This window comes from Gymnoscopelus microlampas (assembly GCF_963454915.1).
Source record: "Gymnoscopelus microlampas genome assembly, chromosome: 2".
Taxonomy (NCBI): Eukaryota; Metazoa; Chordata; class Actinopteri; order Myctophiformes; family Myctophidae; genus Gymnoscopelus; species Gymnoscopelus microlampas.
Genome location: NC_139939.1, coordinates 42,782,497 through 42,799,679, shown reverse-complemented (window position 1 = coordinate 42,799,679; position 17,183 = coordinate 42,782,497). Strand labels below are relative to the sequence as shown.

Below are 17,183 nucleotides of genomic sequence, written 5' to 3'. Positions count from 1 at the left end.
TCCTCTGTCCTCGTGTGGCACTTTTCTCTTTTAACCCCTCGTCCTGAGGGTCTAAACCACTTTCAACCTGATGGCATCCCTATTATGGGCATGTCAATATTTCAAAAATAGCCAAAACTGATCTACAAGCTCACAATGTGTCATATCGTGACATGTTGTAAGGTTGTGCAGTGGTGTAAGTACATTTACTCAAGTACTGTACTTAAGTAAAATGTTGAGGTATGTTTTACTTTATTGCACATCCAGTTGTCAATACTTTTACTTCTACTCCACTACATCTCAGAGGCAAATATTGTACTTTTACTCGACTACAATTATTTGAAAACTTTAGTTACTAGTTACTTTGTAGATTTTGATTATTGTTTCAAAACATATATTAACCTCTTCAGCCCTATCATTTCGGCCATTTGAAAATAGACGCATTGTGAGCTTGTAGATCTGCTATTTTTAAAATATGTTTTTGACATTTTATACATTTGAAAACTTGTTAAATGGGTCATTCGGCATAGTATTGATGCCACTACTTTTGTACATTTACTCAAGTAAATATTGAATTCCAGACTTTTAATTGTAACAGAGTATTTCTACATTGCAGTAATGATACTTTTACTTAACACATTGGGTGCCAGCATTTTTTCATAACAACTTACGTTGGGTGCCAGCATTCTCCCCATTGACTGCGCCTTGCTGTTTAAAGCTCTAGACTCCACGACAAGCAAATCCACGTAAAAAAAGCATCCATTCATGTAGCGCGACGACCCTGGCTACAGCCTGGAACCATAACATTTCACTCGCGAGTTACAATGGGGGGGGGGATCGCGCATGACTTGTTTTCGCCACCGGAAATAGATTCGGAGATATAGCCGTTTTAAAGAAGGAAATAGACAGGAAGCAGATGGGAGCCATGTTTTTGTTTCCGGTGATCCATTTGGCCTATCCTTCTTAGGATCACAATGGGTACTCCCAGAGCTGCTCCAGCCCCCCGCCCGTGTGGAGAAAAACAAAAAAAACAAAAAGACAGCAAAACCGAATACCCTTCGGTTTTGGCACTCTGCGTAATTATTAGCAAAACCGAACACCCTTCGGTTTTGGCACCCCATTTGTTAAGTAAGACATGTGAGTACCTTTTCCACCACTGGTAGATTGGCTATTTTAGCTATTTTTTAAATAGTGATAACAAAGTTAACACATTTCTATCTCTCTCTCTCTCTTACTGCTGCGGGTCACCTGCTGCAGGAGGCCTAAGTGTGACACTGTCTATGTATTTGACCTGCATGCACGCAGCAAGGTGACGGCCCCGCCACACTGCGGTGCAGGAGCCAGTGCAACCTGCTGTCTGATCCCACGCTAATCACACCACAGTGAGGAGAGATGTGAACATATTAAAGGAGGCAGGGAGTAGGTCTCAACTCACATGAGAGCTCTTAGCAGGATGAGGAAATTACCTGGAGCTAGGGGGAGAATATTGGTGTGTGTGTGCTTGCAAGAGAGGGAAAGAGAGAGTGATTTATGAAGAGAGACAGAGGTATGAACAGGAGTATGAGTGTAGAGAGTCTGGATGTAATTACGATTAACTTTCATGGGAGAGAAATACATTGTGCATGTGTGCGTGTGTGTGTGTGTGTGTGTGTGTGTGTGTGTGTGTGTGTGTGTGTGTGTGTGTGTGTGTGTGTGTGTGTGTGTGTGTGTGTGTGCAAGTGAATGAGCATACTGTAACCTTATTGCAGGGGCCTGCAGGCAGATTCATTTAAAACAAACAGTATGAAAACAGAATGTACATTTTGTAATATAAGAAAATCTCTCTCTCTCTCTCTCTCTCTCTCTCTCTCACACACACACACACACACACACACACACACACACACACACACACACACACACACACACACACACACACACACACACACACACACACACACACACACACACACACACACACACACACAATACAATAAATACCTCTACTACTCTTTTTTTACGTCCTAGATGCCTTCATATAAAACTGCTGTCAGACACCAGAAAATATTTAGAGTGTAAACTGCACACGCGTGCACACACACACACACACACACACACACACACACACACACACACACACACACACACACACACACACACACACACACACACACACACACACACACACACACACACACACACACACACACACACACACACAGTTGTGTAGGCTCCCGTTCCCTGTCTCCCTTTACGAGGGTTTGAGATGCAGTGTAGCCGGCAAGACGTGACAGGCATGTCATCAACTGGTCAAAATGGTCTGTCTGTGTGTGTGTGTGTGTGTGTGTGTGTGTGTGTGTGTGTGTGTGTGTGTGTGTGTGTGTGTGTGTGTGTGTGTGTGTGTGTGTGTGTGTGTGTGTGTGTGTGTGTGTGTGTGTGTGTGTGTGTGTGTGTGTGTGTGCGTGTAATGCTGAGTAAAACTCTGTAAATAGACCCCATGAGGACCTTTAAACAAAAAAGCCTATATACTGTACTCTATCTTATGACTCTCCAGAGCTGGACGTTATTGCTATCATTTTAACATTCTGTGCCATGCGGCATCCTGGTGTTTCAGAGATCACTCTCAGGCAATACCAAACACCTGCAGCACCGGTTCTCAATGTGTGGTCTGGGGGGACCTCCAGGGGTCCTTGAGGGAGTTAGGCGCAAAATGGATCCTTGAATACAGTACGTCTGTAACTCAGATAGTGTACTAATGGAACCAAATGGACCCTTACGGGTCCATTTGGTTCCGTTTTTACACTCTCTGAGTTAAATGAACGCTTGAGAGGATTTTACAGTGAAGATTAGGGTCTCAGAGATAAACATTTTATCAAATGGGAGTCCGTGGCCTAATGGATATCAGATTGTGGGGGTCCTTTAGACCAAAAAGTATGCCATCATCTCTCGTTCGCCCACCTGTCTGCAATTTCCTAAAGACAAAATTGCATGAAAGCCTTTAAAATAATGGATGTAGATTACAGTTGTTAGTGAGCTGTGGGCGTCAGATGGCCTCATGGCAGATCAGAGGGGCCTATGGCAACAACAAAAACACATTGGTTTCCCAGCATTACAGGGCATTACACATTACAAACAAAATCTGAACATATGATACATTTGTAGCATATAAACCAGTGATTGCATGACTTAAAAAACAAAAGTAAAGTTATGCAGTAAAGATATGCACGTTCATCACAACTAAATGAATACATTGATTAAAATAAATATACATAGAATGATTCAATTCAATTCTACAGGTGTTTGGCTCCATTCCACCTCTGAATAACACTTTGTTGCACACGCCGTTTTGGCACTTTATAAGACCATTTGTGTCTGTAAACGTAGATAGAAAGATTCAGTCCATCTTTTGTGTAGGAAGGCGTCAGTATGTTATATGAGATGTGCGTGTGTGTGTGTTTGTGTGTGTGTGCGTGCACGCGAAGATGTGGCACGCCCCCAGTGAGAGCGCATGTGTGTGTGCAATTGAGTGTACTGTATGTGTGCGTGTTGTCTCATTATCATGAGACAATCATAGTGTAACTAGTATCTATTCAAACACGTACAGTATATTCATTTATTCTCTACATTAATGTGTGTGTGTGTCTGCGTGTCCATGGTGTGTGTATTTGTGTGTGTGTGTGTGTGTGTGTGTGTGTGTGTGTGTGTGTGTGTGTGTGTGTGTGTGTGTGTGTGCGTGTGCGTGGTGTGTGTGTGTGTGTGTGTGTGTGTGTGTGTGTGTGTGTGTGTGTGTGTGTGTGTGTGTGTGTGTTTGTGTGTGTGTGTGTTTGTGTGTGTGTGTTGTCACAGTTGGCCACCGGTAGAAACCCTCTCACGATGTGTGTGCGGTTTCACAAGGGCACACAGAATGATCCATTGATTAATTAAGCGTCCAGTCAACCAATCAGTTTTACAATTGAGTGTCAACAGCAGAACTTCCTCCGCCTGCAAAACTACAGCTTTGTCTCCTCTCCAGGGCCGGATTGGGACAAGCCAGGGTACAGCTCCAAGACGGAGAAGTGGATTAACAAAGGTTAGGTGTTCCCTTTCCTCCTGGGGGCCACCCACCATTATACAGTCATTAGACTCTAATGAATGCTGGGTAGCATCATTTTCATAAGCAATATTTGAAACTAGAGCCACGATGGTAATTGCTATTTTCTGAAAACAATTGAACGAAAGACCAGAACAATATTTCTTTTGGCAACCAAATGGTAATTTATAATAAAAAAATAAAGCCCTGCCTGGTCTGGCTCTGCAATGAAAGCTCTGCTTTTCAGTTTTCCCCCCATCTAGTCTCTAGTCCCAGAAAAGCACACCACTGCTCCTTATTAAATCGTAGCCTTCTGCAGTGTCTCAAAACCACTTGTTCTTAGGTGGGGATATACTGTGGTGCTTCACATGTCAGTAAGGTAATTCTGGGTGAATAACTGCTACGGGGCCACGCAGTATTTCTACAGTTTAGGGTGAAGTTCTGACGGCGCAGACTCACGCAGAGACATTCAACGTGACTGCATCCTAATATCTCACCCACCATTCCACTGATATGGAATCGCGGGAGACATAAATGTGAAGTTATATTCACACAGCATTGGCTCTCAAATCCCATTAAGATTTTAATTGTGCGGGATGAGGAAAGGGGATTCGGGTGCATTGTTTTCGTGAAACTAGACTATCCGTACAAGGAGCAGTGGCGTCTAATCATTGCAGCATCGCACTCACATCATGACTGTTCCCACCATAGACATCATTGTCTGGATTCAGAACTTTAATTAAACGGGGGCAAAGAGCCGCTCTGCTGTTCCCAGGGAGCTTTTGCACATCTGCACTTGAACTGTAGAGGCTCGATTTGACAGAGACTACATGTCCGAAGGGAGGCAATCAAAGGGCTTTTCCACCATTTTCCATGACTATTGATTTGTGTTTTTCAATAAACCCCAAAGTCTTAAAAAAGAAAAACCTTCAAAAGTAAACTTTCATAACAATAACTCCCCGAGGCAGCTACCATTATTGTCTACAACAGTATAAAACCCACATGAATACACTTTTTGGGATAATAATATTCAATTCTGTTTCCCATATGAATAAAATGCTTGTTGCCACAGATGTTCCGCCCAAAGAACACTTTCATCAAAAGGAAAATAAGCTTGACATTAAATGCAAAGAGTTTGTTGCCGAGACTTTGTTCCCAACCTGGTAAGTCAATAGAGACCTGCATTGAATTGTAATTTTTTTTTTCTCATAGCTGACACCATACAACCACTACAATACTAATATCGGTGTTACTATGCTCATTGTGTTAAATGCGTCCCAAGAGCACAAATGAAAAAATAAAAATAAAAATGTACATTGCTTTGGGAAGCACACTGTGGTTCTCAACCTGGGGTGCGGGGACCCTCTCAGGGTTCCTTGAGGGGGTTCCAAATGGACCCATACAGGTCTGTAACTCTGTGTACAAATGGAACCATTTGGTTTCATTCGTAAACTCTCAGAGTTATGGGGGTCCTTTAAGAACCACTGGACTAGACACAAGACTATTCCTATTCTTCAGCAGTATCTCCACTGAGACTGTCATCCACTCTTTTTAGCCCTTAAAGCTACTATCCGGGACATATTTTAGTATGAATAGAATGTCATTTTAACCAGTCTGCATGGTAGAGTTTGTTAATACAATGTAATTAGCACTGTATCTGCTGTATCTTTTGGTGCTGTAGGACACTGAATGGTTGAAATTATTATTATTTGAACTAGACGGCACACTGGATTGGAAACTAAAGTAGATGTGCCACCATCTTTATATCTTTGTATTTTGGACATCATTGCAATTACAGCACCTCTCTCAATTGGGACAGGGAGGCAATAGGCATAAAACTTGCGGATTGTAGCTTTAATTGCCTTAAGGAGAGTAGACAAACCAGGGTATCTGGACATTTTCTAGCACAGTGGTTCTCAAAGTGGGGTCCAGGGACTCTCAGAGTTCCTTGAGGGGGTTTCAGGGTCTTGTAACTCTGAGAGTTATAGGGGCTCCTTGAAATAAAAAGGTTTGAGGACCCACTGTTAGGCAGTATTAGTCCCCGAGGACTGTTGAAAACCAGTGAAGACAAAGGAACTAAAAGCCTTACTGCTGAAAATGCGCACAGCAGGTGAACAAATTATATGCATAAAACACATGAAAAAATAATTTTCTAAAGTTGTGAGAAAGTGGAGCAAGGCTTGGTTACCATGGCTGCACCTGATCAAACACAGTGCGCTTAAACTGAACAGGCATACAGTAATGTGCTTGGACATTAACCCATTACAACCGGGAACGCATCTGTGTAACCACTTAAACCATTATTTTATACTTCGGCTATTAAAAAATTGCAGATATACAAGCTCATAGCGCGGCACTGAGTGCCACACTATGAGCTTGTAGATCTGCCATCTTGAAAATGTGTCCCGTGTTGAAAATGTGTGCAAATTTTTGAATATACATATTTAACTAAAATCTTTGCTTCTGGGTAGGGTCGGGGGGGAGGGGGGGTCCCTGACATGAAAATGGAGGTCCCTGACATGAAAATGTTTGAGAACCACTGATAGCAACATAAGCGTTTCAGAAAACTGTCATTTTGTAGAATCGCAACCTCAGGCCTTAATGGGTTAAACAGACCTGTTAGACCATAGCTATTTGGTTTGGTCAATGGAAATAAAAGTCAACAAACCTGCTATAAGACATTCATAATTGCATGGTACTGTAAATGAAAAAAATATCATTAGCGCTGCCATGGCGAGTATTCGACATGGGTGATTAATATACTCCAGAGTAAATTATGACAATTGGTGCATAATGTGCTTCTGAATATCTGCACTAATGTTATTATTCCCTCCGTTCAAGAGCAATACCTCAGGCTAAGGGCAGGTACCCACGGTCCAATTTCTCCAGCCTACCAAATTAAGCCATGCCTCAATAAAAGTCTGCACTAAGCTGGTGCTAATCAGAGACTGATTGGAAATTTGCCGTGCCCAACACCGTGCACAGCTGCCGGTGAAATTTGAACAAAAGGCCGAAATAGAAAACCGGTCCCTTTATCAAGGTGGCAGCTGTCCAACTGTGAGCCTGAGGGAGTTTTAAGTTCCAAAATTAAGTTCTATTGATCTGATAGCTGAGTAATGACGTTCCCTTGACATTCCACCAGGTGTCAAAAGCCCTTCAAAGGAATTGGGTACGGAAAATAAAATAATGATTTTCCTTTCTAATTTACTCATATTGAAGTACTTCATTGATCAGGTAAAAGGCTACAGTTTAGTATGGCTGGTGGTGAAGAGCATTGAACAATACTATAGTGTTTATTTATAAATACTTACGAAAGCTCCAAGTTAAGTTCTTTCTGTTGGATATGCTATACTTCAAGAGAGCTTTATCTCCACAGAGTGACCTTTTGAAAAGAGCCCATTCCAGAAATGGATAACTTTTTATCTATAGGTCAAAAGGAAATGCCATGCTCTGCTCCGTCTTTCTCCATGGAGCTCACACCTCAAACGGAGGATGGGTTTCCAGACCTGTCTGGAAACCCTACCAAGGTTAAAGCTTTGGAAAATGAAATGGGACTGCACTTCCCAGAGACAAAGACACTGGGGGGCCAGGTCTTTCCTGACCAATCAGACTCAAGCTGTGTATGGTAGAACCCAGCAGGTCTGATTTCTATATAGCTCACCGTGGCCATGTCTCAACCCAAACTGTCAACTGGTAAAAAGCATGGGAATCTAACGTTAGAGTTTCAGGCAGGGCCTCGGTGGACCACCGACTGTGTGATGGCAGTCGCGGTTGCTGTCAACAGAGGTGAAATAAGGTTAATCGTCCAATGAGAAAGAGGGATGGGAAAAGCGAGAGAAACAGAGAGGGGCTGGCTGTGGCAATCATTAATTTCAATCAAGCTCTCAATCTGCCGGAGTTAATAATATCAGCACGCTCCCTTGACCTAAGACAATGCTACAAGACCACCTACGCAAATGACTCAATTAATTTACCCCATTAAGTTGGACAGGTTGTGGGGCAGGGAAATAACACGAGCAAGCAGGAATGAATTAATTACAGGTTTCATTGTAAATTGCATTTTTATCTTGTCAGTGGAGATGGTTGAATTGCAGGGGAGGTAACTGGGCAGGATATCAGCAGGGAGGATATACAGTAGATGAGTGAACTAGTGTTTTGACAGCTGTTAGGTAAAATAATATGGGGAGATCTGTTTAAATCCATGACACAACACATCTGAAAATAATACATACTAAGTTGAATTCACTAATTAAGTAAAAAAAATAACATTAGTGGGTTTTCATTTAACCACTTTCAACCATTCGTTCCTATTTTGGACATGCCACATACTGTATAGGCAAATAATTTAGAACCTTTTGAAAAATCTTCCAAAATAGCAAAAATAGTGGATCTACAGATCTAGATCTAAGTATAAAATAGGATAATTGATAGCAGCAAGCTTTGCTCCATTTTACAAGTACAAAACAAAAGATGCCGATAAAAAATAAAACAAATAAATCCAAATCCAAACCATCAAATATAATTATATCATAATTACTTTTTTTCATGCATCATTTCAAGGTTTCCAATTTTCCCTTTGAGACCATTGCAGAAGAAACTGAAATAACAAACCGGTGAAATCATACCTCTCTGTCAATTTCCTTTAGGGCACTTTGGTTCACGGCAGACACCCACGTCTCTCTTGCACATCTCCGTTCTCAAACAAACACAGCCCGTCTACCAGAGACCAGAGTGGGCCAGAGAGCTGAGTGAAGACTCTTCTGGTCTGACTCAGGAAATCGCCTTTGGCTGTCGCTCTTACGGTTAGTTATATATCTCTGTGTAGTGCGGTGGATGCTTGACAGAGTTTAGGTTTCTATTCAGTCTTGCCCTAGGCTGATACATCTCAGCCAGCAAAATACTACAAACTACAATGAACTCACAAACCCCTTCATGCCGCTATACATAAACCCCCTGACCTCCTCTCAGGCCCTCGCCAGAGAACCGCAACTCCCTCAACGTGATTATCGACTTCTTTAATATGGAAGCCGACACCTGTCTTGTGAATTCTGCGTGACTAGCACTATTGAAATGTAAATGTCCCCCTTCGAAGCTTCCGTTATCAAAAGAAATGTGCTACACCTGTAAATAAGAAATGGGCTCGGAGACAAAAAACGCTTGCGAGCCTGGAAATGGCTTACTTCACACTATCTGGATAGGCAAGGAAAGCGTGTGCACGTAGCTATGCCCCGTTGTACACAGCGCGCACGCTCACAAGCCCACAGTTTCCCTGACTGGGCTGTTATCTATATGCAAAGTATCTGTACTAAACTATCCACATCGCTGCCTTGAAGCAGATAGAAAAGAACGGAGCCCCCCAACCCCCTCCACACACACACACACACACACACACACACACACACACACACACACACAAACACACACACACACACACCCCTACAGTTAAACCTGGCTGGTTTTCTGTATCGAATCTATGAGCATGCTGCAGACCAAGCCCCCCCCCCCCACACACACCCACCCACCCACCCACCCACCCCCACACACACACACACACACACACACACACACACACACACACACACACACACACACACACACACACACACACACACACACACACACACACAACCGTGCACTTTCCAGGCCTTGTCCAAGGTTCCCCTCCCCATACCTACGTCTCCACACAGCCCCCTCCGCCACTTCCTACTTCTTCTTACACCAGCTAATTACCAAGAAGAACAATTAGCACGATAAGTATCACACCCTGTAATGCCCTCCCGGCCTCCCATGCAGGCTATTCTAAAACAAAGGTGCCTAATTCCTCCCTTATTATCCCCCTAAATGATGCTTCTATAGGAGAGCAGGTGCTGGCGGTGTGCTGGAATGATTGTTTTGTGAATGGGCTTTTGATGGGATTAACGGAGAGAAGGACGGGGCTTAAGTCAACGGGGCTGCGTTTGGAGCGATAGCTAAGCTACTGTATGCTGGTAATGAGGTAGAAGGCACCTGCTCATCACCACCTTTCTCGCGTGTTCATTAGAGGAGATTCAAACTGTCAATGGAGGCCTGCGAGGACCAAAGTGCCTAGGGACAGGGAGCCTCGTTCCTTCCGGATTCATTGAAATACCTTTTTGAATACCTTCCAAAACAACAACAATAGAAACACCCCCAGGCGGATATAACCTCTACAACTGTGGATCCACTCTACTCTAAATGCCCCATCATTTTGAGAGCTCACTGGAATCCTGCTACATATATGAATCTACTTTGCGATCGTCTCCACAACCTAAGTCCGCTGTTGCATTCCAACCTTGCCGTTCTCTTCTCGTCTCAACTTTGAACCCTGTTCCCCATCAGCTTACAGCTTCTGCTGGGCAGACACGCCCTTCCAGTAGTCCAGGATGTCATGAAGGTCCTCGTCCTTGGCAAACTGCACCTTCTTGCGCAGGGCGTGGCCCGCCGCTATGTAGGAGGCCTCCTCGCGCGGGTTCTTCTTGTAAGGTCGGAAGCGCTCCCAGATCCTCAGCGTGCTCTCCGAGGAGTACTCCGGGCTGGAGGAGTAGCCCGAGTTGTAGTTGTGGTGTCGGGAGGGCGAGAGCTGGGAGTAGGCGGCCGTGGCGTCGCGTTTGGAGCGCCCGAGCGGCTTGAGGAACGACACCTTCTGGGCCTGCGAGGGCGAGTCATTGGCACCCTCGTAGTAGAGCGCGGGGAACGAGTGGCGGTGCTCGGAGCAGTGGTAGTCCGGCTGCACCTCCAGGTGGTGCTGCTGCTGCGGCCCCACACCCGCCACCCCTCCCCCGCCCCCATTGCTGCACCCCAGCCCTGCCCCGTTCACGCCCACCCCGCCCCCATTAATGTTCCCCATGCCGTTTCCACTGCACCCCCCTCCTCCTCCTCCGCTGCAAGGGCTTCCCTTCTCTGGAGGATACTTGCAGGGCTCGGGGCTGCGTTGCTCAGGCATGTCGAACACTCGGGCGCTCTTGGCGGACCCCGCGGAGGACGGGGTGCTGCAGCGGTTCTTCATGACCACCGCGACGGCCGTGTCGGCGCTCAACTGCCTCTGGAGGGGCCGCACCGCGTTGGCCGGCGGCGGGTCCCGGTAAGGAGGGGAGAGGAACCCCCCGCCGCTGATGCCCGGCCGCTCAGACAGGGGCAAGACCAGCGGCACAGGGGCCATGGACGGGTGAGGGTGAGGATGAGGGTGAGGGTGAGGCGAGTGAGGCTGGGGATGAGGCTGCAGGTGAGGCTGAGGGTGAGGATGAGGCTTGGGGACGTGCACCTTGGGGGAGGAGGACATGACCTGGTCCCCGGGGTGGCCCGGGGAAAGGGGAAGGAGGTTGCGGGGAAGGGAGGTGATGCAGGCCGGCGGCTGAGAGGAGGAGACCGGCTCGGAGGCGCTGACCGCGCAGGCGGAGGCGTCCAGCTTCAGGGCGTCGATGCAGTTATTGATGATCTGGTTGACCTTGTCCACCTCCTTGGCGATGGTGGAGATCTCGCACGCCGAGCCGCGGCCGTCGTCGTCCGAATCCACGCCGGCCTCGTTCTCGATTCCGCCTCGCATGTCCAGCACCACGTCACCACCGCCCCCGCCCACTCCCCCGCCTGCCGTTATGCCTCCCTCCCCCGCCAGCGCCCCCGTCCTCACCTCTATGTAGTTGCCCTTGCCGCTCATGGCCTCGGAGAAGGCGCTGGCCATCTTCTCCACCTGGGGCAGGGTGGAGAGGCGGGAGGAGCTGGTGTTGGTGGAGCCGTGGAGCATGCCGGTGCTGGAGGAGGCGGACGTGGGTAGTTTCCCCCCCGTCCCACCACCGGCGTGGTGGTGCTGGTGGTGTGCCTGGATGGCGCCGGCGTCGTTAACCACTGCTGCTGCCGCCTCTGGGCCGTACCTGGAGAAACACGAGGACCGACTTCTTATAGGGTCACTGCGTAACTAAATCAACTCTTAATAGAGGCCCATTAAGTGTTGATGAGTTTGATTTTGCCCTCTGAGTGAGGCCACGGGACGACATTGAATTTGATTGGCTTATTAAAGCTCAATGAAACGACTGACATGAGAAATAGAGGCCTAAAGCCTCAGTGAAGTCAAGTGCACTATTGGGAATTTCGAAATATAGATTTCCAGTTATTTCCTTTCTATGAATCACAATAACCAAACAACTAATGAGCTGCCGAAGCCCACAGCATAAATCCTTCAGAGGAAATCAATGTCAGTGACAGTATTATTGGCCCTCAGTTCAGCCATTAAGTGGTGATGTGTTGGTTCAACTCCAGTACATGGACCACACAAAATATATAGTTCCTATGGCAGTCCATAGAGAACATACAAGTTAATATTTTGAAGTCGTGATCACGAGAAAACAAGTTGTTTTCTCGTTTCTCACTGTCCATAGCCCTCTTGAGACACGGACCACAGAAATGGTGCCATCTTGTAATTAGTGAGCATTAGTGAGGACCAATTATATGAAGATGTGTTGAAAATGGGTGAAGTGGTCCTTTAAATTTCAATGTTTGTTATTCAAACAGCAAGCACATTGATCTGCTCATTTTGACTCAGCGACCATGTTGTTGCTCACAACCGCATTGATACACAGAATTGTTAGTGTTTTTCTTTTTTACTTCAAGCATGCAGAGAAACATATGGCAGTCCATATGTTTATTTATCTTTATATCAACAAAACAAAACGTTTTGTTTTCTTGATAATGACTTTTTCATCTCACAATCACAGGAAAACAACCATGAGTTATTAACTTGTGATCTCCTCTACTTCCTCCATGGATTTCCCTAAGTTATAAATGCCTACTAAACTAAACCGTATTTGATTTTTGTTTTATTTCTTTCATTTCAAACTGCTATTGCTTTTCAACTCTGTGAGAGTCAAATAATAAAGCAATATTTAAAACAGCTTCTTACCTCATCTCTAGGATGGTCTTCTTCACACTAATGGCCTTCTCCTTCTCTTCAGCCATGCGTCGCCTTCGGAGACAGTAATACACAAATCCCAGCACAATGACCATGCCAAAGAGACAGCCCAGGATGGTCATGATGTAGTGGGTAGTGGTAGAGGGATTGGCGCGCAGGTCCTCCGGACCCAGTGCCCTCGTGGAGAAGAACAGACAGGTGTGGTTGTATCGCTGAGATTTACTCGCCGAAACCACACAAAAAGTGTAGTTGGTGTGAGGCTTCAGCTTATCCAGGGTGATAATCTCCTTCTTGTTTTTCAAGGGCATGATGTCCGCAACAAAAGTGTGGTTGTACTGGGACAGGATGTACATCTTGCTGTACGGCAAGGGGATCTGAACCATGAGAGAGGCGGTGTAGAATGACACCGTTTGAAGCTTGATGGAGATCTGGTGGTTATAGGTAGGGTCGGCTGTGGACGACGGAGTGGGCTGATGATAGAGTCCCTGATCCGGGTTATCCAGGCCCATCCCGGAGCCATCCATGTCCGGACGCAGGGAGGGTATCCCGGGAATAATCATGCCGTCCCGACAAATGGTCGAAAGAATTGAACGAGCGTTCCTCCCGTGCCCTGGCAGGGGACTCAGGAGCGGGTAGCCGAACATCTCCCGAGGAGTCTCACACTGAAGCCGGTCATAGGTGTGGGTCACGTTGTTGAAAGCTTCCAGCCAAGACAGGAAACTGTATAGCTCACAGCCACAGTGGAAAGGATTCCCTGCCAGTTCGCACACCATCAGCCTGTTGAGAACGGTGAAGGTGGAGGGGTCCAGGCGGGCCAGTTTGTTGGAGGACAGGTCGAGGCTACTGAGGCTGGGGCACTCCCAGAAGGCATTGGTGGCAATGACTTCGATGAGGTTGTGCTGGAGGAAGAGGCACTGCATGCGGCCCAGGCCTCGTAGCATGCCCTCGGTTAAGTTGGTCAGCTTATTGTAGCCCAGCTGGAGAACCTGTCGAAACAGCACATAATATATTTTTTAATTTGAGGCATTTAGCTGACATTCTTTTATTTTAAAGATGTATTTTTGGGCTTTTCTATGCCTTTATCGATAGGACAGCCCTACAAAGCCAAAGTGCAGTCACTGCGGGGGAAAAAAAGAGCTGATAAGTGGGTTTAAAAGTGTTTCAACTGGTCAGCCAAATGAGATATCGGCATATAAATGATATTACACTAATTGTATATATGGTCTTGAGGTAATTTTTTATCACGAAGGCTAATTTGACCTTTGGGATACACAAATAAGTCGGTGTGTCCAAAAACGTAGTTACTGCACTTTGGCTTTGTAGTTTGACAGGAAATGGGGAGAGAGAGATGGGGAGTGACATGCAACAAAGGTCGTCGGGATCGGGACTCAAACCCGCAACACGCTGTCAAGCTACATTGAGCCTAGGAGCCCGGACCGCTACGCCAGCCGTCCGAGCTAGCTGACACTCTTACCTAAAGTTACTGACAATGACCTTAAAGCTGCACTGTGCAAGTCATCAATCTAAATAAGGGATTTAAAATGCATAATACCACTCCATCACCCCTAATTAAACTGCTGCATATTTACTGCATTTTACATGAGCATCAATGAGCGTCTGGTACGACCAGTGGCACGAGTATCAAAACCCTTACCTCTTGCTGCCGACATACACAAAACTCTCCAGTGCAGTATTTATTTTTATTTCACAAGGATAACACTTTGCGCAGTACAAAGTCTCACTCTTACCACATTTAGAGATATTGGACAGTTTTAGCAGTGCTCCTTACAGTCGTCTGTGCTCCTCACAGTGAATTAACTGGCCAATATCTCGAAGCAAGTTTTGTGTGAACCATTGTTCTTAGTTTGCATCAGCAAATCCTGTTTGAGCATTAATACACATACATTTGAAAGTTCCTGCGAGTTAAGAAGACTCCTCTCTTTCAATATTTGTATTGATTTTTTAACAATTAAGTGCACAACACTAGACACATAAGACAACATACTCACAAAGAATAAAACAAATACATTAAAAAAAAGAAGAAAAAAAAAGGAGAAGACTCCTCTAAACATGCCATCCACTCAGCCACACAGTAGAGTAATCAAATAAACACTCTCTGAGTTCTGCACACCTGTAGGTTGGCCTGTCCAGCAAAGGCCCCGTCCTCGATGTAGCTGATTTCATTCTTGGTTAGGTTGAGGTCGGTCAGGTTGGTGAAACGATACATGGAGGTGAAGAGCACTGCTTTCAGCTTGTTCTCGTTCAGCCTCAGGTCATGAACCTACAGGATAAAACATAGACAGATGAGGTGATTCGGAATCCCCCCACCACCACCACCAAACGCCATCACCATCATTATTGTCCTCGTCATCATGTAATTTTGTCACACCATCATCGGTCATCACATAGTAAACATGCACCTGTCCATTGGGTTAAATTAACACAGTGTGTATAGTCATCGTCGTCATCATCATCATCATCATCATCATCATCATCATCATCATCACCACACTTTTGACCAGAGACTGCAAGCACGTCATCTAAAGTGGCAGCTTAGCAAAAGCTACCATAGAAGTTTTGCACAAATATGTGGAATATGTCCTTTGTCTGACACCATCATAGCTTCAAAAGCCCTGACGGGCACATGCTACTGATTATGGTTGCTATTATTCATAAAACACAATGGCACTGGAACTGCATTTCATCACACTAAATCCACGGCTTGTTACTTGGAATGGATTCACCTTGGCAGTGACACTTGCTGTATGCTAAATGGAGTGTAGAGCTTACACACTGCTGGCTGTGTTCATGTCAGTGTGTAACTTAAGTGGGCTGCATTCACAGGATACCATGAAAGCTAATCTGCAGAACATTAATCAATTGAACCCTATAGCTTCCCTATGCTGGGATGGACATTCAGCGAAAATAGAAGATCTACAAGTTCATTGTCGGAACATGTTGTGAGCTTGTACAGTAGATTGACTATTTTCAGCGCTGTGCCGCAGACATGAAATAATGTAAAGTGAAACAGGCCTAATATAGAACCGTAGGGGACTCAATTAGGGTCAATTAGGGTTTAAGTGGTTAAAAGTGTTGATCAATTTGCTTGTGTCTCAAACTGATGGCATCCTGATGATGACACATCTGTGGGTACTTTTGTAACGAGTGTGAAACATTTATTTTCAACAAAGTGGTGGGGGGGCACACGGCATCTTTCCATTCCATGTTGCTTTTATGAATACCCTTTGCAATAATTATGCAAATGATAAACATGGGGTGCATGGTACCATTGACTAACACTGACAAATATATGGGGTTAATGGTGTAAGCGACCCGAAATAGAAAACACTGTACCGTCATGGTCTCAGCCCCTAATGTCATGCTAATGTTACTAGTAAATATTAAAAAACCCTAGAGACATTAACCCATTCAATCCGGGAACACATCTGTGTCACTTTCTTTGGCTATTAAAAAATAGCAGATTTACATTTCTAACTAAAATCTTTGCTTCTGGGGGTTCTATAAATGTCTTCTAAATCCTAACAGTTATTAACAAATATATATATAAAAATATCAGTAGTTCTCAAACTTTTTTCATGTCAAGGACCCCCAAAATGATATGTATTTGGCCGCAGACCCCCATCTCAAAATACGTTGTTCCAGGGAAAACGACACAGATTGCTTTCCCGGTCTTAATGGGCTAATGGGCCTTTCGCATATTGATAGATGAGTTTCTATTTTACTGTACCGTGTTGTTGATGTGCTGGGGGATGGTCTCGTACGGGGGCTGGTTCTGGCTGCATATAGCCAGCCACACATAGCCCTTATCCCCCTCTATCAACCAGCAGTCCCCTCTCGCCAGGCCGGGCAGGCGGAGGAGGAACACCAGCATAGGGATCAGGAGAGGAGAGAGGAGCAGGGAGGGAGAATGGAGTCTGCTGACCATGGTTTTAAAAGGTAGGGATTGTCTCAGGGTTGTCTAAGATGGACAAGGAGGTAAAAAGGGAGAGGGCTGAAGTGTTTAAAACTAAGCTAAAAGGAGGAGAAGGAAGGGGAAAAGCGGTGCTGCAGAAAGCAGAGAGAAAGGGTCAGCGGAAAAAAGGCGCGTCTCTCCACTGGGATTAGAGCTGAGCGTGCAGCACGGCAGGATGGTCAGTCCCCATGTTTTAGGTGTTTCGCTTCGAAGGGTTTTGGAGGTGGTCACCCCGGCAACTACTCATGTTCCCCCGACGGCGG

At 45.5% G+C, this 17,183-nt stretch overlaps 1 protein-coding gene across 1 annotated transcript; it reads right to left on the bottom strand.

Moving 5' to 3' along the window:
• Positions 1 to 10,385: 10,385 nt before the first annotated feature.
• Positions 10,386 to 16,893, bottom strand: LOC311063937 (protein phosphatase 1 regulatory subunit 29-like; the record flags this gene model as incomplete). The annotated part of the gene is made up of 4 exons (XM_084083567.1): positions 10,386 to 11,913; positions 12,939 to 13,933; positions 15,079 to 15,228; positions 16,696 to 16,893. 4 exons carry the CDS (start codon positions 16,891 to 16,893, stop codon positions 10,386 to 10,388), a joined length of 2,871 nt encoding a protein of 956 aa, XP_083939693.1.
• Between the last annotated feature and the right edge of the window lie 290 nt (positions 16,894 to 17,183).